The sequence below is a fragment of the Podarcis gaigeae genome (genome assembly GCF_964106915.1).
Source record: "Podarcis gaigeae genome assembly, chromosome: 11".
Classification (NCBI taxonomy): Eukaryota; Metazoa; Chordata; class Lepidosauria; order Squamata; family Lacertidae; genus Podarcis; species Podarcis gaigeae.
This window is the reverse complement of record NC_139687.1, coordinates 62143377-62159149: the sequence shown is the minus strand read 5'-3', so window position 1 is coordinate 62159149 and position 15773 is coordinate 62143377. Positions and strand designations below refer to the sequence as shown.

The window sequence follows — 15773 nt, the reverse complement described above, 5'->3', positions numbered from 1 at the left end:
CAAGAAAGTAAAATCTCTCACTACCTCCATTTCTTCCCCTTCTATTTGCCAGGAGGTGATGGGACCAGTGGCCATGATCTTCGTTTTTTTGATGTTGAGCTTCAGACCATATTTTGCGCTCTCCTCTTTCACCCTCATTAAAAGGTTCTTTAATTCCTCCTCACTTTCTGCCATCAAGGTTGTGTCATCTGCATATCTGAGGTTGTTGATATTTCTTCCGGCAATCTTAATTCCGGCTAGGGATTCATCCAGCCCAGCCTTTCGCATGATGAATTCTGCATATAAGTTAAATAAGCAGGGAGACAAAATACAGCCTTGTCGTACTCCTTTCCCAATTTTGAACCAATCAGTTGTTCCATATCCAGTTCTAACTGTAGCTTCTTGTCCCACATAGAGATTTCTCAGGAGACAGATGAGGTGATCTGGCACTCCCATTTCTTTAAGAACTTGCCATAGTTTGCCGTGGTCGACACAGTCAAAAGCTTTTGCATAGTCAATGAAGCAGAAGTAGATGTCTTTCTGGAACTCTCTAGCTTTCTCCATAATCCAGCGCATGTTTGCAATTTGGTCTCTGGTTCCTCTGCCTCTTCTAAATCCAGCTTGCACTTCTGGGAGTTCTCGGTCCACATACTGCTTGAGCCTTCCTTGTAGAATTTGAAGCATAACCTTGCTAGCGTGTGAAATGAGTGCAATTGTGCGGTAGTTGGAGCATTCTTTGGCACTGCCCTTCTTTGGGATTGGGATGTAGACTGATCTTCTCCAATCCTCTGGCCACTGCTGAGTTTTCCAAACTTACTGGCATATTGAGTGTAGCACCTTAACAGCATCATCTTTTAAAATTTTAAATAGTTCAGCTGGAATGCCATCACTTCCACTGGCCTTGTTATTTGCAGTGCTTTCTAAGGCCCATTTGACTTCACTTTCCAGGATGTCTGGCTCAAGGTCAGCAACCACACTACCTGGGGTATACGAGACATCCATTTCTTTCTGGTATAATTCCTCTGTGTATTCTTGCCACCTCTTCTTGATGTCTTCTGCTTCTGTTAGGTCCTTTCCACTTTTGTCCTTTATTGTGGAAATCTTTGTACGAAATGTTCCTTTCATATCTCCAATTTTCTTGAACAGATCTCTGGTTCTTCCCATTCTATTGCTTTCCTCTATTTCTTTGCATTGCTCGTTTAAGAAGGTCTTCTTGTCTCTCCTTGCTATTCTTTGGAAATCTGCATTCAATTTCCTGTATCTTTCACCATCTCCCTCGCATTTTGCTTGCCTTCTCTCCCCCGCTATTTGTAAGGCCTCATTGGACAGCCACTTTGCTTTCTTGCATTTCCTTTTCATTGGGATGGTTTTCGTTGCTGCCTCCTGTATAATGTTACGAGCCTCCATCCATAGTTCTTCAGGCATTCTGTCCACCAAATCTAAATCCTTAAACCTGTTCCTCACTTCCACTGTGTATTCATAAGGGATTTGACTTAGATTGTATCTTACCGGCCCAGTGGTTTTTCCTACTTTCTTCAGTTTAAGCTTGAATTTTGCTATAAGAAGCTGATGATCTGAGCCACAGTCAGCTCCAGGTCTTGTTTTTGCTGACTGTATAGAGCTTCTCCATCTTTGGCTGCAGAGAATATAATCAGTCTGATTTCGATGCTGCCCATCTGGTGATGTCCATGTGTAGAGTCGTCTCTTGTGTTGTTGGAAAAGCGTGTTTGTGATGACCAGCTTGTTCTCTTGACAGAACTCTATTAGCCTTTGCCCTGCTTCGTTTTGATCTCCAAGGCCAAACTTGCCAGTTGTTCCTTTTATCTCTTGACTCCCTACTTTAGCATTCCAATCCCCTATAATGAGAAGAACATCCTTCTTTGGTGTCACTTCTATAAGGTCTTGTAAGTCTTCATAGAATTGGTCAATTTCAGTTTCTTCAGCACAAGTAGTTGGTGCATAAACTTGGATTACTGTGATGTTAAAAGGTCTGCCTTGGATTCGTATCGAGATCATTCTATCATTTTTGAGATTGCATCCCAGTACAGCTTTCGCCACTCTTTTGTTGACTATGAGGGCCACTCCATTTCTTTTATGGGTTTCTTGCCCACAGTAGTAGATATGATGGTCATCCGAACTGAATTCACCCATTCCCGTCCATTTTAGTTCACTGATGCCCAGGATGTCAATATTTATTCTTGCCATCTCATTTTTGACCACCTCCAACTTACCCAGGTTCATGGTTCTTACATTCCAGGTTCCTATGCAATATTTTTCTTTACAGCATTGGACTTTCCTTTCGCTTCCAGGCATATCCGCAACTGAGCGTCCTTTCGGCTTTGGCCCAGCCGCTTCATCAGCTCTGGATCTACTTGTACTTGCCCTCCGCTCTTCCCCAGTAGCATGTTGGACGCCTTCCGACCTGAGGGGCTCATCTTCCAGCGTCATATCTTTTATATGCCTGTTGTCTTTGTCCATGGAGTTTTCTTGGCAGGGATACTGGAGTGGCTTGCCGGTTCCTCCTCCAGGTGGATCACGTTTGGTCAAAACTCTCCACTATGACCTGTTCATCTTGGGTGCCCTGCTCGGCATAGTTCATAGCTTCTCTGAGTTCTTCAAGCCCCTTCGCCACGGCAAGGCAGTGATCCATGAAGGGGTCTTTTGGTTTACCATTCTGTTTTCATCTGCTTGCATGGCACTTACAAATTCTTCATATGTCGCATTTGTTTGGAGCAAAACTTTACAATGCTGTGTGTTGAGCTGTCAGTCAAATGAAATGATGTGCTATTGTGTGAAAATTACCTAAGAATCCATGTTGCTTTTGTAAGGTGTGTTAACTCTGCGTCGGATGTGTTGCATGTGACAACACTTCCTTGAGACCGACACGGAAACAGCCTTGATAGATAGAGACCTTACAATTATTTCTCTTTTCAAGTATTTTTATTATAATGTAGCTCACAAATACAGATTAATATAATACACTAAAGCAACCAACACCAGTAGAAGTAGTGCTGTTTGGCAGGTGTCCCTGACCTTTTTTTTAAAGTAAGTCTCTAGCCCTCCTAGAAAGTAAGGTATAGGGCAAAATGTGCAGGTACCTCCTAAGCAATTTTTATGTTCCTGTTGCTATAGACCAGGGATGTCCAACAGGTTGATTGCGATCTACTGGTAGATTCCTGCGATGTTTTTGTTGATCGTGGTCGATCCCTGGTCCCCTTCTGGCCCCGCACTCCATTGTTGGAGAATGGAATATGGAGTTTACAAACCGAGGCTGTTTTTCCCCCCAGCGATCCTTTTGTTGCTGTTTCTCTTTCTCCCCAAAATACTTTTAAAATGTGGCATTCCCGCTCCCTAAAATAAGCAAAGCAACTTGCAACTTCATCTTCCCCCTTCTCTAAAAAAACCTCAACTGTGACCTTAACCCCCAATAAATAAAAGGTGGCTTTTTCCCTCCGTAAAAAAAGCTCAGCAACTTTGACCTGAACCCCTAAAAAACAGGGGTAGATCACTGCCAGTTTTTAATTCTGTGAGTAGATCACAGTCTCTTGGAAGTTGGCCACCCCTGCTATAGACGGCAACAACGTGTGGGGTAAGTAAAATCAATTTCAGGTATTTTCCTCCAGCCCAGGACCAGCAGTGCATGGCTAACCTCTCATGAAGGTTATGAAATGTATCCTACCACCTCTGAAATGATCCTTGGAATTATTAAAGTAAGCCCGTAACTTACATGGAGGTTATGTCCCGGAACTTATGCCTAAAGCCAGAATCATGTCGATTCAAAACTCTTTGGGTTCAATGGCAGGCAGGGTTGCCAAAGTCCCCAGTTCCTTTCCGCCCCCCTTCTAAGTTTATATATATATATATATATATATATATTTGCTTTCGTAGATTTTCACGGGTACAGGAATGCAGGTTTTGGTGTCCTCGGGTGTCTTCCCGTGTAAAAGTTACTTTTACACGGGAAGACACCCGAGGACACCAAAACCTGCATATATATATATATATATATATATATATATATATATATTCCACCCATGTAATGCTGAATGAACACACATTAAATGTGCATAAGTTGCGGGTTTACTGTATTTCGCAAATAGTGAAATGCACCATTTCTGTTCTGCGTGTCAAAGCAAAGCTTTCGTTTGGTCACACTGGAGCCCACATCCAAGCAACAAAAATCATAAGACCCCTTTCCTTTGAGATTGCAAGCATCCTTTGTTTCCTTGCCCACCAAGAATGTGGAAGTGGTAGGATGATTTTCAGAGAACGGGATTGATAGTCTGTGGCTAACCTTGCTATAATTAATCAGCGTCAAAGGAGAAGCAGCCCGCTAACTTGGATGTTAATGTCTGCCTTCCTTCTGCAGAGAAACAGAGGGAGCTGGCTCGTAAGGGGTCCCTGAAAAATGGAAACATGGGGAGCCCAGTTAACCAACAGCCCAAGAAGAACAATGTGATGGCACGAACAAGGTAGACCACTTCACAATATTCAAGTGCTTAATTTGTAAACCATACCAGTGGACTTCAGTTTGGGTAGGCATGTCCTTTTGTTCATGCAGAACTCTTTTGGGAGTAGAGTTTTGTCAATAGCCACTAGCTTAGAAAATGGGTTAAACGACTCCATAGTTCTGCTTGAGTTAAGAGGTAAATCAGCACCTGCTGATATAATTGTGTCTGCCTGGGAAAGAGATCAATTGTGTAGCTTTTCCCCAGTATAGGTAAGAGCTACAAGCCTGTTCCACTACAAAGGTCAAATTAATTTAGCAATTTAAGGGCAATGTTAATTCCAATTATGCTGTTGTGATTGTCACTGAATGTCAGATATTGCATTTCATTGCCATTTGACCCCACTGTTTACACACCCCACAACTGTGTTTTTATGAGGGGGGGGGGAGGGAGAAGACACACACACACACACACACACACACACACACTGTGGGCAACAACTTGGTGTACCTGACGACGTGGATTATAGTCCATGAATGCTAATGCCATAATACATTTTTTGAGGTGCTATTTTTGTTCCAAAGTGTTTACAACAATGTGAAGGTTTGGGAAGAATTTTGAAGTGGGAGCATCTTCTTCAGTCATGGAAGCTCCTTTGTGGTAGTTTGTTTTTTGTTTTGTTTCTTACAAAATTCTAAGACAGCTTAGAATTCAGAAAACCAAACAGTACTAAAATACTATGTTTAAAAATAAAATGAACAGATAACACCATTGGAGTTAACTAGTTTTAAACGTCTAGCTATTAAGAAAAATATTGATGTGATACATTATTCTTTTTGTAAACTGCTTTAAAGGTGTTTGGTTTTTTTTTACAGTCAAGTGGTATATAAATTTTATGGAATAAATAAATCCTGGAAGGCTCCAGTAGGCGAGCCTTCTGGAGAAAACATTCCATAAGTGGGGAGCAAATGAAGATCTTATCAGTCAGGTTCATAGAGGAGGCAGTTCGTCAAATATTCAGCTTCCAAACCTAAGAGAGTACCAGATTACAGTAGTCTAATCTTGATGCCTTGAGGGTTACTCAGATTGTAGTTGGAAATAGGGGGCTATGTACTACTCACACCAGTCTCCCCTGTATTCTGTAAGGTATCTGGGTTCACTAGAGCTGACCATATTTGCCAGATGTTTCATGCTTCCTTTTACAGCATCCCTAGAACCAGATTGCTACCATTTCTCTCAGCCGCTTCTACCTAATCTCCACATCCTGCCATACTAGGTCCTCTGATATTCTGAAACTAAAGGAACAGCTTCACACACCTTTGCTCCTTGCTTAACTTCTGCTTTCAATGTTTACATGGTGACATGTATAATGTTTTCTTTTTAATTTCAGGCTGGTTGTTCCCAATAAAGGCTATTCCTCACTAGACCAGAGTCCTGATGAAAAGCCATTGGTAGCACTGGACACAGACAGGTATAGATTCAGATGATTGCAGTAAAATACAGTTGTTCCCTTGGAAATCTCCCGAGAACCTTTTCCTATTTTACATACCACTGTGATCAAATCAAATTTGCCCGGCCAGCATGGCAAAGTTTCTCAGTCTCCAGAGCTAAAACATGGAATTTTATTTATTGTCTGTATTTCACAGGAGGGATTCAGTTGCCTATTGGGAAATTAAATCCAGTTTAAGTGGGTTAAAATGCTTGTCTCCCTAACACAACAAATCCATTTGCAAAAAGAGCCTGACTTCTTGCGGATAGCAAAGTGAAGTCAAAATGCATTGAACAGTGTGGAATGAAGGAATGATTAATGGGGAGACCCCATAAGTAAATCGGGATGCATGCTCATTGTTGTATAATTTCCCTGCAAAAGAAATGGGGGTGGTCATTAAAAACCAGGTTGTAATCTAATTTCCACATGAGCGTTGTGCAAGTAGCTCTGGAGGAATGCTCAATAAACAGGTCCTCTGGAGGTGCCCAAATTTCTGGGGGAGGCCTGCCAGTAGCCACTCCTAGACTCAGGCACAGTGTACCTTCTGAATGAGTGTCAGGGGTGAGGAACAACAAGAGAAGAATGGCATCACCTGGCATGCCTTGCTTGAGTGCTCCCTGGAGGCATCTGGGTGATCCCTCTTGGAAGCAGGTGCTGCTGTTGGTGGATCCTGCAAATCTGCCTTCACGTTCACTCTGTGAACAAGAGTGGTGTGGCCAGTGAGCTCTGGAGGGTCCCTCTCACTCACTGAGTCCTCTTTCCTCATTGCGCTTTTTCTTCCTCTGCAGTGATGACGACTTTGACATGTCCAGATATTCCTCCTCGGGATATTCTTCAGCTGAGGTGAGTTCCTGTGCCTTCAATTCATGCCCCTTAGTAAGATTTGGAAATATTTTCCTCTTTCCCGAAGGGACGCAAATTTCTGACTGCTGTTTTTACAAAGGCAGTATCCCTTAGTGGTGGTTTTCTTTCGCTGAAGCAACCAATCGTCCCTGTATTTCTGCAGCCCAAATCCAGAGAGTGGCCTGAGAAGACCTTTTATAGACTTTTATCACAGAAGTGAAAGAAGCCTAAGGCCCAACACCTTGATGGGATAGAACCCCTATGTAGCTCATTCAAATCTCAGGTGTTAGCAAAAATGTTATTGTCAGACTACCGTATTTTTCGCTCTAAAAGACACACTTTTTTCCCTCCTACAAAGTAAGGGGAAATGTGTGTGCGTTTTATGGAGCGAATGCAGGCACTGCACAGCGCTCCCTCTCGCTGTTCTAGCTTCTGGCTTAGCTGCGCAAAGCCTCCGCAGGGCAGCGGGATGAAGGCACCCCGCTGCCCTGCGGAGGCTTTGCAGGCTATCCCAGAAGCCAGAACAGCTCCGCACACTCTTTAAAGGGAGCAGCCATCACTAACAGGCTATCCTTCTCCCACCTTGTAGAAAAGCCTGCAAGAGCCGTGCTCCCTTTAAAGAGCGCACGGCTCTTGGCTGGCTTTTGCGGGAGGTGGGGGGAAGAGACAGAGGGCAGCTTAGCCACCTGCAGCCTCTTCTGGGCAGGGGGAGCCTTAATCCTGCTGCCCGGGAGAGGCTTCAGCGGCTATCCCAGAAGCCTGAACAGCAAGAGGCTATCCCAGAAGCCAGATCCCTCTTGCTGTTCTGGCTTCTGGGATTCAGAATATTTTTTTTCTTCTATTCCTCCCCCCAAAACTAGGTGTGTCTTACCATCTGGTGCGTCCTATGTCTTGTACTCTTGTATCCAAAGTAGACAAATGACACATCAGCTCAATGTTTTCCGCTTGCAAATGGGAATTCCACCATCACATGCCCGCTAAATCTGCTCTAGGGATTCCTCCAAGCCTCTGGAGCAGTTCTGAGGAAGACTCAGGGTGCATGCTGGGGGTGAGGGTGTCCCACCGCATAAGTGAAAATCCTTGTGCTATTGGGGCATGTTAGTTGGATTACACACACAATCCCAAAGCAGAGTTGGTAATAAAAATGAGTAACTGTCAATGAAACTTTGGCAACCATGCTTAAATTTCAAGTAAAAGTAAGTTAGGAGGCCTGTAATGATGATAATAATTTTGTTACTTAGACCCCACCCATCTGGCTGGGTTTCCCCAGCCACTTTGGGTGGCTCCCAGAAGAACAGTAAAAACACCATAAAACATCAAACATTAAAAACTTCCCCAAACAGAGCTGCTTTCAGATGTCTTCTAAAAGTCAGAAAGTTGTTTCTTTCTTTGACATGTGAAGGGACATCAGTAAGTCATGTTCCATATCCATTTGGTTCTCTGGTAGCAGGGCTGGGAAAGATCTTTGCACCAGTAATTTCAACCTCACCTGGTTACTTTCTAGGCCCTCCAGCAGAAGGATTTCCTTCTGCGAATTGGAGAAGCTGTGAATTGAACTTCACACCTTGTGCAGAGCTGTGGCTTCCCTCTTAGCACTTGTCTCTTTCAAAATGGACCAGGCCATTGCCGTTCAGCCATGTTGGGTATGGGAGATGATGTTGGACTGTCAGTTCCTTGACTCGTTGACTCTTTGTCTGCAGCAGATCAACCAGGACTTGAACATCCAGCTGCTAAAGGATGGCTACCGGTTAGATGAGATCCCAGATGACGAGGACCTCGACCTCATCCCTCCGAAGTCGGTCAACCCCACTTGCATGTGCTGTCAAGCCACCTCCTCCACTGCCTGCCACATCCAGTAATGAGGGAAGCCTGGCAAGGGTTGATCAGTGCTTTCCACTATAACTGTAAAACTTAACAGCCATTGCTTCCTCCTATGGTAGGACGTGCACCTCTTTGTGTTCATGGAGCCAGGAGAAACCAAAAAATAATATATATATATATTATTCATTTTATGATCCTCTTCTCATTTTTATTTTAAAACTACAGTAAGTGAACCAGATACGGCTCCGTGGTCTGGAAAGCCCATTGGATCCCTTTGGACTTGGGCTCAGCTTGTAAAATTCATATACAGGAGTTTGGAGGGGGCGGAGGAGATCAGATGTGGCTGTTGCAGTGAGCCCTCCCCAAGTTCACTCTAGCGGGCAAGAGTTGAAATCAGAGTTTGAAACGCAAAAGTCTCTGACCAGAAATGAAAGAACAAGCTGGAATCAATCCTGGGGAGCCTACGTCTTCTGTGATGGACTGGCCCTGAATAAGGAGGTGGGATCAGGAGTGAAGTACAGGAAGGGAAGATCTAGTCAGCTAGGAAGAATCAACTTTAAAAAATACTGATTATAGACTAGATGCAAATGGCAAGAAAAGTTGCATTTGCAATGTGCTTCCAAATAAGAAGCGTTAAGCAAAGGATAATGCATTGCACAGCCTAATAAGAGAACATTTACTGAAAAATCAAGTCTACCCTTATTTGTCCTTTGCTTGTGTTTGCAATCCTGAATACCAGCCTGTCATTGTAAAAAAGCAAAGCAAAACACCATGTAGTTTATCAGGTTTAAAGTGTTGCCTGAAGTTCCCATGAATGGGAGTTGAGAAGCATTTGTATGACTTTTGAGACAAAGTCCGCGTACCCATACCCTTTTAATGGCAACAAAAGAGATGCTTTGCTGTTGGCTGTGTGCCCCTGCCTGCATTAGCGGAATGAGATTTTTCTGGCTCCAGGGACCACACAGGCTCTGTTGGTCAAGCTTCTGCCCTTTCGTGGCCTGACGTTGTGTAGAGCTAATCCCAGAGGCTTTGTGCGCTCTGCGCATGCAAGAGATTGATCTTAAGGTGTTGGCTCACCCAAACACACACCCAAACTCGTGAGTGGCTCTTCAGCTCCCAAGAGCCAGGTGTTTCGATTGCCACAAAGTGAAACTTCTAAGCCAGGGAGGGAAAGGGACCGTCCTTGCTTCTGCTGCTCATCATACAGTGCCTGTGTTGCTGTCTTGACACCAGCATCACGTTGCCATCATTGACAGACTGGTGCCTGGAGAAGTGTCCCATCAGTTGTCAGCATGGCTAGCCAGTTTGGTGCTTTGGGAAGCTTTTCCAGCATTTGTATGGCCACAGACCATCAGTGGTGATGGAGGCATGCAGGAAGCAAATTGGCAGATTTGATTAGCTCCTGTATTACTCGGCTTGCTGACTCAGGTTGTGTCAAGCTTTGTAACAAAACAGGTGAGCTCTTTGCCTTTAAAAAAAATATGATTTGATACTCTACCTCTTTAGAGGGCTCTATTGGCCAAGCTTCGAACGCCATAAGCACATGACAGATTGGTTTGCCCCGTTCCTCGGAATGCCAAGTTTTTTGCCCCATGTAGACTTTCCACTGGAGCTGTGCTTGTGAATTGCCACAAATCTGTTAGAGAACAAAGAAGTGGGTTGCAGTCTCCTCCCATCCAATGCAGTATTGTCACCTGGGGAGACTACATATCCCAGTATTCCATGCAGGTCGTCCTTGTGTCAATATGCAGAGTGATCTCTGCTCTTTCCAGAAGAGTATTGGTTGAAAGGCCACTGTCACTCCCATTTGTTGTTCCAGAACAGGAGAAATAAGGAGTAGGAAGGGTTGCAAATGAAAACAAAGATTGCCTCATTGAGATTTGGGGGTAGGGAAATGCCATCAGGAGTTTGGGTACTGAGCTAGGTGTTTGAAATTAAGGGAGACTGCAAAGACCTAAACGCAGCAACAAATGAGCTGCAAGTGGTGAATAGCAGCCCAGCAGAGACTGAAAACTCTGAACTTGGAGTGAAACTACCTTATCTGAAATAATACCTAGGCCTAGGATGATTGATTTGGAAAACACATTTTAATTCCTTTTAAGAGCTTCTTCCCAGAGATTAACTAATCCATATTTAATTTGCACACAGCATTTTAAGTTGATAGTGCGCAATCCCTAGTTTTTATTTTCTTACTACTTTTTTCCTATTTTCCACCAGCCTTTTGGATTGTGACAAGAAGGGCTGTGCTTTGAATTTAACCTTTTTCGTGCATGCATAGAAGAGATGAGATTTGGAAATATTTGTCCTACACATTATTTTACTTACCTGTGAACTGTTCCCCCTGGTGTGTGCATTTCCACAGCAGTTCCCTTTTCCTTGTTCACCAAAATCCTCAGTAGTGGCACAGTTTTAGTGAGGTCAGTGCAGAGACATAAAACGGAAAACAAAACAAAAAAAAACCATTTGGCTTCTCCTGGCTCCTAGGCTTTGTGTCTGTATGTTTTCTGAGGAGGGGGGTGGATACAAGAGTGGGGGAGAATAAGTGATGCGGTGTTGCCATCAGGAAAGCTGAATGTATTGACTGAAGCCCATGCGGCTGCCACAGAAAGCTTGCCAACAATCCTGCTATATTGCAGTTTCTTCGGGCCATTTCACACATTGCACAGAGACCAAGCTGGGCATCAGTTCAGCCCACCACAGGACTTCAATGGGCATATCAGCCTCGGCCAAGCTGGTGCCATCCACATGTTGCGGGACTATAGGCCTCCATCAGTTCTAAACAGCACATCTTTGTATAGCCCAACTGCTGGAGGGCACCTGATTGGTGAAAGATGATATATCTGTTGCACGTGCTTCCTGTGTTTGCATTCAGACTTTTCATCTCTGGGTTATGCTTGAAAATGGATGTGGCAAAGGGCCTTCTAAGAAACTTGAAGCAGCTTTATAAAAATTAAGGAGTTTACATTATGGCTGCCTCTCAGTCTCTGCAACATGCAGGCCTTGGCTCTGAGCAGTCATTTTTCCATCTTTCACATTTTAGCTTCAGATTTTAAAGAAGGGAAGAGCCACACCCATAGGTTGTGGGGATGTACTTAACTGCTTCCTAGCTCTGTAATTCAGGTGGGGGTGGAAGGAAGAGAACATACTCGGGAAGATTCATTTGCCTTTTGGAAATCCTGAAGTAGGAAGAGATTGCCACCCCAGACAGTTCTGTTTGGAAAGAATTTGTTCCAGTTGGATCACACTCCCCATAAGCAGGATGGTATTCTGGAAGGAAGAGGATTTGGTGTCTATAGATATTTTGATCTCAAAGCCTTTCTGGACTGCCTTGATTTACATTAGAGCATCAAATAGCATAAAGGAAGGGCCCGTTTTCACTTGTGGCCATGCAAATATCTGCTAGCTTAAATGCTGCAAATGTACATTTAACCTGCAAGCCCTCATTAGTCATTCAGTCTTAATTAATGGTAAGCTTATGTCCTCATTTTGAATGCACTTGGATATTGGCTTCTTGTTTCTGGTGCTGCTGGGGGGAAATATGTGAAATGAGGCATCCCTTCCCACAAGTTGCTCTGGGCAATATTCTGCCTGTCAGGTATCTCCCCTCCTCTCCCCACAACCCAAAACCTTCTGAAGACTTGAAGCAGCGGCTGATTTTAACCAGGCTTCCATCCCAGGGTGTATTTCTACCTACGCACCCACGATATAAAGTCTCAGCCTCCACAGCTGGTGGAAGCGCTGACTTTTCCTGCTGCATAACGTCTAAGGGCCCTATTTTTTTCATGCAGTGGAGCTGTGGATCCTACTCTTGGGCTCCAAGGTGCTTCCTGGAGCGAAAAGCTTCTTACGGTAAAAAACCCAACAGTGCTTGCAGCCAGATTGAAGTGGGTAGTACAGTGGTGCCTCGCAAGACGAAAAGAATCCGTTCCGCGATTTTCTTCGTCTAGCGGTTTTTTCGTCTTGCGAAGCAAGCCCATTGACAGCTTAGCGGATTAGCGCTCTAGCGGCTTCTAGCGATCAGCTGTTAAGCGGCTTAACGGCTTAGGAAAAGGGGGGGAAAGCGAAAAAACCCACGGGAACTCGCAAGATTTTTTCGTCTTGCGAAGCAACCCCATAGGGAAATTCATTTTGCGAAGCGCCTCCAAAACGGAAAACCCTTTCGTCTAGCGGGTTTTCCGTCTTGCGAGGCGTTCGTCTTGTGGGGCACCACTGTATCTCTTGGCTCCACCTTGAGGGAAACCAATGAGTCTTCTAATCAAAACAGCAGGAGTGGTTAGCTGCTTTCGTCAAAGAGACCACAGAAGCTGTTCCCAGTCAGTGGGTACAAGAAGCAGAAATTGCTGATAAAAATAGTCCATCTCTCCCAGGACACCGAAAATTGTATACAGCAAATGCATTGCTAGAATTGAACAACTTTAGCTCAAACAATGGAACTTCTCATCTCCCCCATGCCGCCACCACCCCCAATATGCCCTGGGGGTTCACCCAATCCTCCAGAGCATTTTTTGCGGCCCAGAGAACGTGATTGCAGTAGTACATGCAAGGAGGAAAGGGAGTGGAATTCCTGTTACATGAGCAGAAGCAATTGCAGTCATGCAGCGACTTCATTGAATACAATCCCAGCATTCCAGCTTCCTGCAGCAACATTGCAATTGATTGCATACATAATGGCAGGTTGCAGCACAGAGACAAAAAGAGAGAGAAGGCAGTATGTGCCCCTGCAAGTAGCTTGGCCAGAATGTCTTCTGTGGGTGGCCGGAATGGCGTCTCTGCATTCCTGCGGCCCATGCTGCTCTTGACCTCCCAGCAGTGCAGCCTCCTCAACAGCTAGAGGGAAAGACAAAGAGGGACAGTGAACCCCCAGGGCACAGGAAGTAGGAGAACAGAATAACCAGCAGGATCCTTGGAGTAGCCAGCACATGAGGAACATGAAAATTCCTCCTTTCTTGTGCGCACAACAAACTAAGTTGCAATATTCAATTCTCTTGTATTTCAAGCTCCTCCTTGAGTCTGTTGTTATTATTATTTTCTAAACCTTGCGGAAATGTGGCTACTCTTAAGAGAATGAATTATGCCTTGTTGCATGTTACTAATTTTTGGACATGGCACTATACCTTTCAGGTCTCCTGTTCTTTGCTTACCCCCTTCCCTTCTCTCTCTCTCCCTCTCTCTCTCTCTCTCTCTCTCTCTCTTTCTTTCTTTCTTTCTTTCCATCTGCCTGTGACTTTCTCTGATTTTTGTGCTCAGAACTTGGTAATACCTGGATCCTTTTTGCTCTCAGCCTCTTTTCATACATACAACAGGACTGGAAGAGTTGCTCCATTACACCCAAAGCATGGCCTCACAGTCATTTTACACAGTCGTACTTTGGACTTCTAACGGAATCTGTTCCAAAACATTCAGAAACCAAAGCGTGGCTTCTGATTGGCTGCAGGAAGCTCCTGCAGCCAATCGGAAGCCACAGAAGCCCTGTCGGACATTCTGGTTCCAAAGAACGTTTGCAAACCGGAACACTCAATTCCAGGTTTGCAGCGTTTGGGAGCCAAAACACCTGAATGCCAAGGTGTTCGGGATCCAAGGTACGATTGTATTGAGGATTCCTGTAGGTTTGCTTCATGTACATGAAGTTACATGTAGACATGTCATTTGGGAGCATGTAATTGTTTTTGTCTGGCACAAAATATGTCAAAAGTGGCTTCTGAAAAGTGAAGCCACTTTGTAGGTTTTGCTCTTCTGCATTCCAGCACCTTAGAGTCTCATGCAGAAGGATTCCGTCTGCATAGCAGGCAGCTTCTTGCAGATTTGCCTCCATCAAGATTCAAGTAAGTCAGCAAACCGTGGCCCTGTCTTGCATTCTGGGACCTGTAGTTTTTCACCAAGCCACTTCTCAGAGTCGGTGGCGCTTCAGAGTCTGTGAATTGCAGTTTACAATTTCCTCTTTGCATTCTTCATCAGCACTGCAATTCTTTTAATCCGTCATATCAAGTAGACGTCCGCTATTTTCCGAATCCCGCACTTGTTTGTGCCTGTAGGAGAGACCCAAGGTTTCTTCCAGCGGTTATCTTTAAGGGAAAACGGAGCTTAGTTTTTCAACTTCATGATAGACGATTTGGCTGTGACACAGCTGTTTCCATAGCAACAAATTATGATCTAAGAAGTCGCCTGATATCAAGGGAGACCAAGATTATGATACAACTCATTAAAATTCATGCTGGAGACAGGCTGATGCTCTGGGAGAAATCTCACATGCTGAAGGGATGCTCAGTCTCACATGTCTGTGCTTTCCATGTTACACATCCGGACATCTGATGCCTTCTTAAAGATGCCATATTTTAGGGCCTCTGCAAACTCTAAATAAGCCAATCTCTCTGGTCTCTTTGGTCCTTGGCTCCTTGTGAAAAAAGCACTGAGATTACTTTATCCATTTGTTACACACCTGAAACTTTTAAAAGAGATCCTAACCGCTTTCTGCATCAGTTCCATCCCTTTTCATCACAACCTTAGCACACATGACCTTCTTGGGACTGCTCTGATCTGTGCTCAACAAGAGTGAACATCTCAAGGAAAACTTAACGCAAAGCAATGACATAAGTAGGGGTCGGTCGGTTGGTCAGTGAGGGATGCTTCTGATCTCACAGGAAGAGGGAGAGCTACAGCAGTACCCAAAATGCAGAGCTGGCATTGAGAGCCACCAAAGCTGCTTGGTGCTTTTAACTTGAGAGCTAAGTGAGCCGGTTAACTACCGGGAAAGAACCTATCTCTTGTTCATTGCTATTTCACAGAGGATACTATATGGATGTACATTTGGAGATCACTAAGGACGTAATCTGGTCATGCCAAACTAAGGATCGCTTGACTGTTGTGGAGTGAGTGGGGGCACCCCTCAGCTGCATTGCTGGAGAATTCCATGTAAGCTTTTAGAAGTACTTGATCTTGCTGTGCCCTATTCAAAACTCACCGCTGGGGGAGCATTCAAGCAGAGCATTGCCCTTTCCTCTTGGCTTGACATGGTTGTACAGTGGTACCTTGGTACTCAAACGACTTGGCTCCCAAACAAATCAGCTCCTGAACGCCGCAAACCCGGAAGTGAGCGTTCAGGTTTGTGAACGTTTTTCAGAAGCCGGACGTCCGACGCAGCTTCCACGGCTTCCGCTTGGATGCAGGAAGCTCCTGCAGCCAATCAGAAGTCGTGC

The 15773-nt window shown here is 44.5% G+C and overlaps 1 protein-coding gene across 2 annotated transcripts in view; it reads left to right on the top strand.

The window, feature by feature from the left end:
- Positions 1 to 8766, top strand: part of FAM219A (family with sequence similarity 219 member A) — a 66103-nt gene extending 57337 nt beyond the window's left edge. The window contains exons 3-6 of one of the 2 annotated variants that reach the window (XM_083702985.1): positions 4349 to 4451; positions 5818 to 5898; positions 6705 to 6759; positions 8463 to 8766. In XM_083702985.1, coding sequence (XP_083559111.1) covers positions 4349 to 4451; positions 5818 to 5898; positions 6705 to 6759; positions 8463 to 8618 — 395 coding nt within the window. In that variant the 3' untranslated portion in view covers positions 8619 to 8766. Of the gene's footprint in view, positions 1 to 4348; positions 4452 to 5817; positions 5899 to 6704; positions 6760 to 8459 lie in introns of both variants that reach the window. The other variant, XM_083702984.1, reaches the window with a different exon arrangement.
- Positions 8767 to 15773: the final 7007 nt, after the last annotated feature.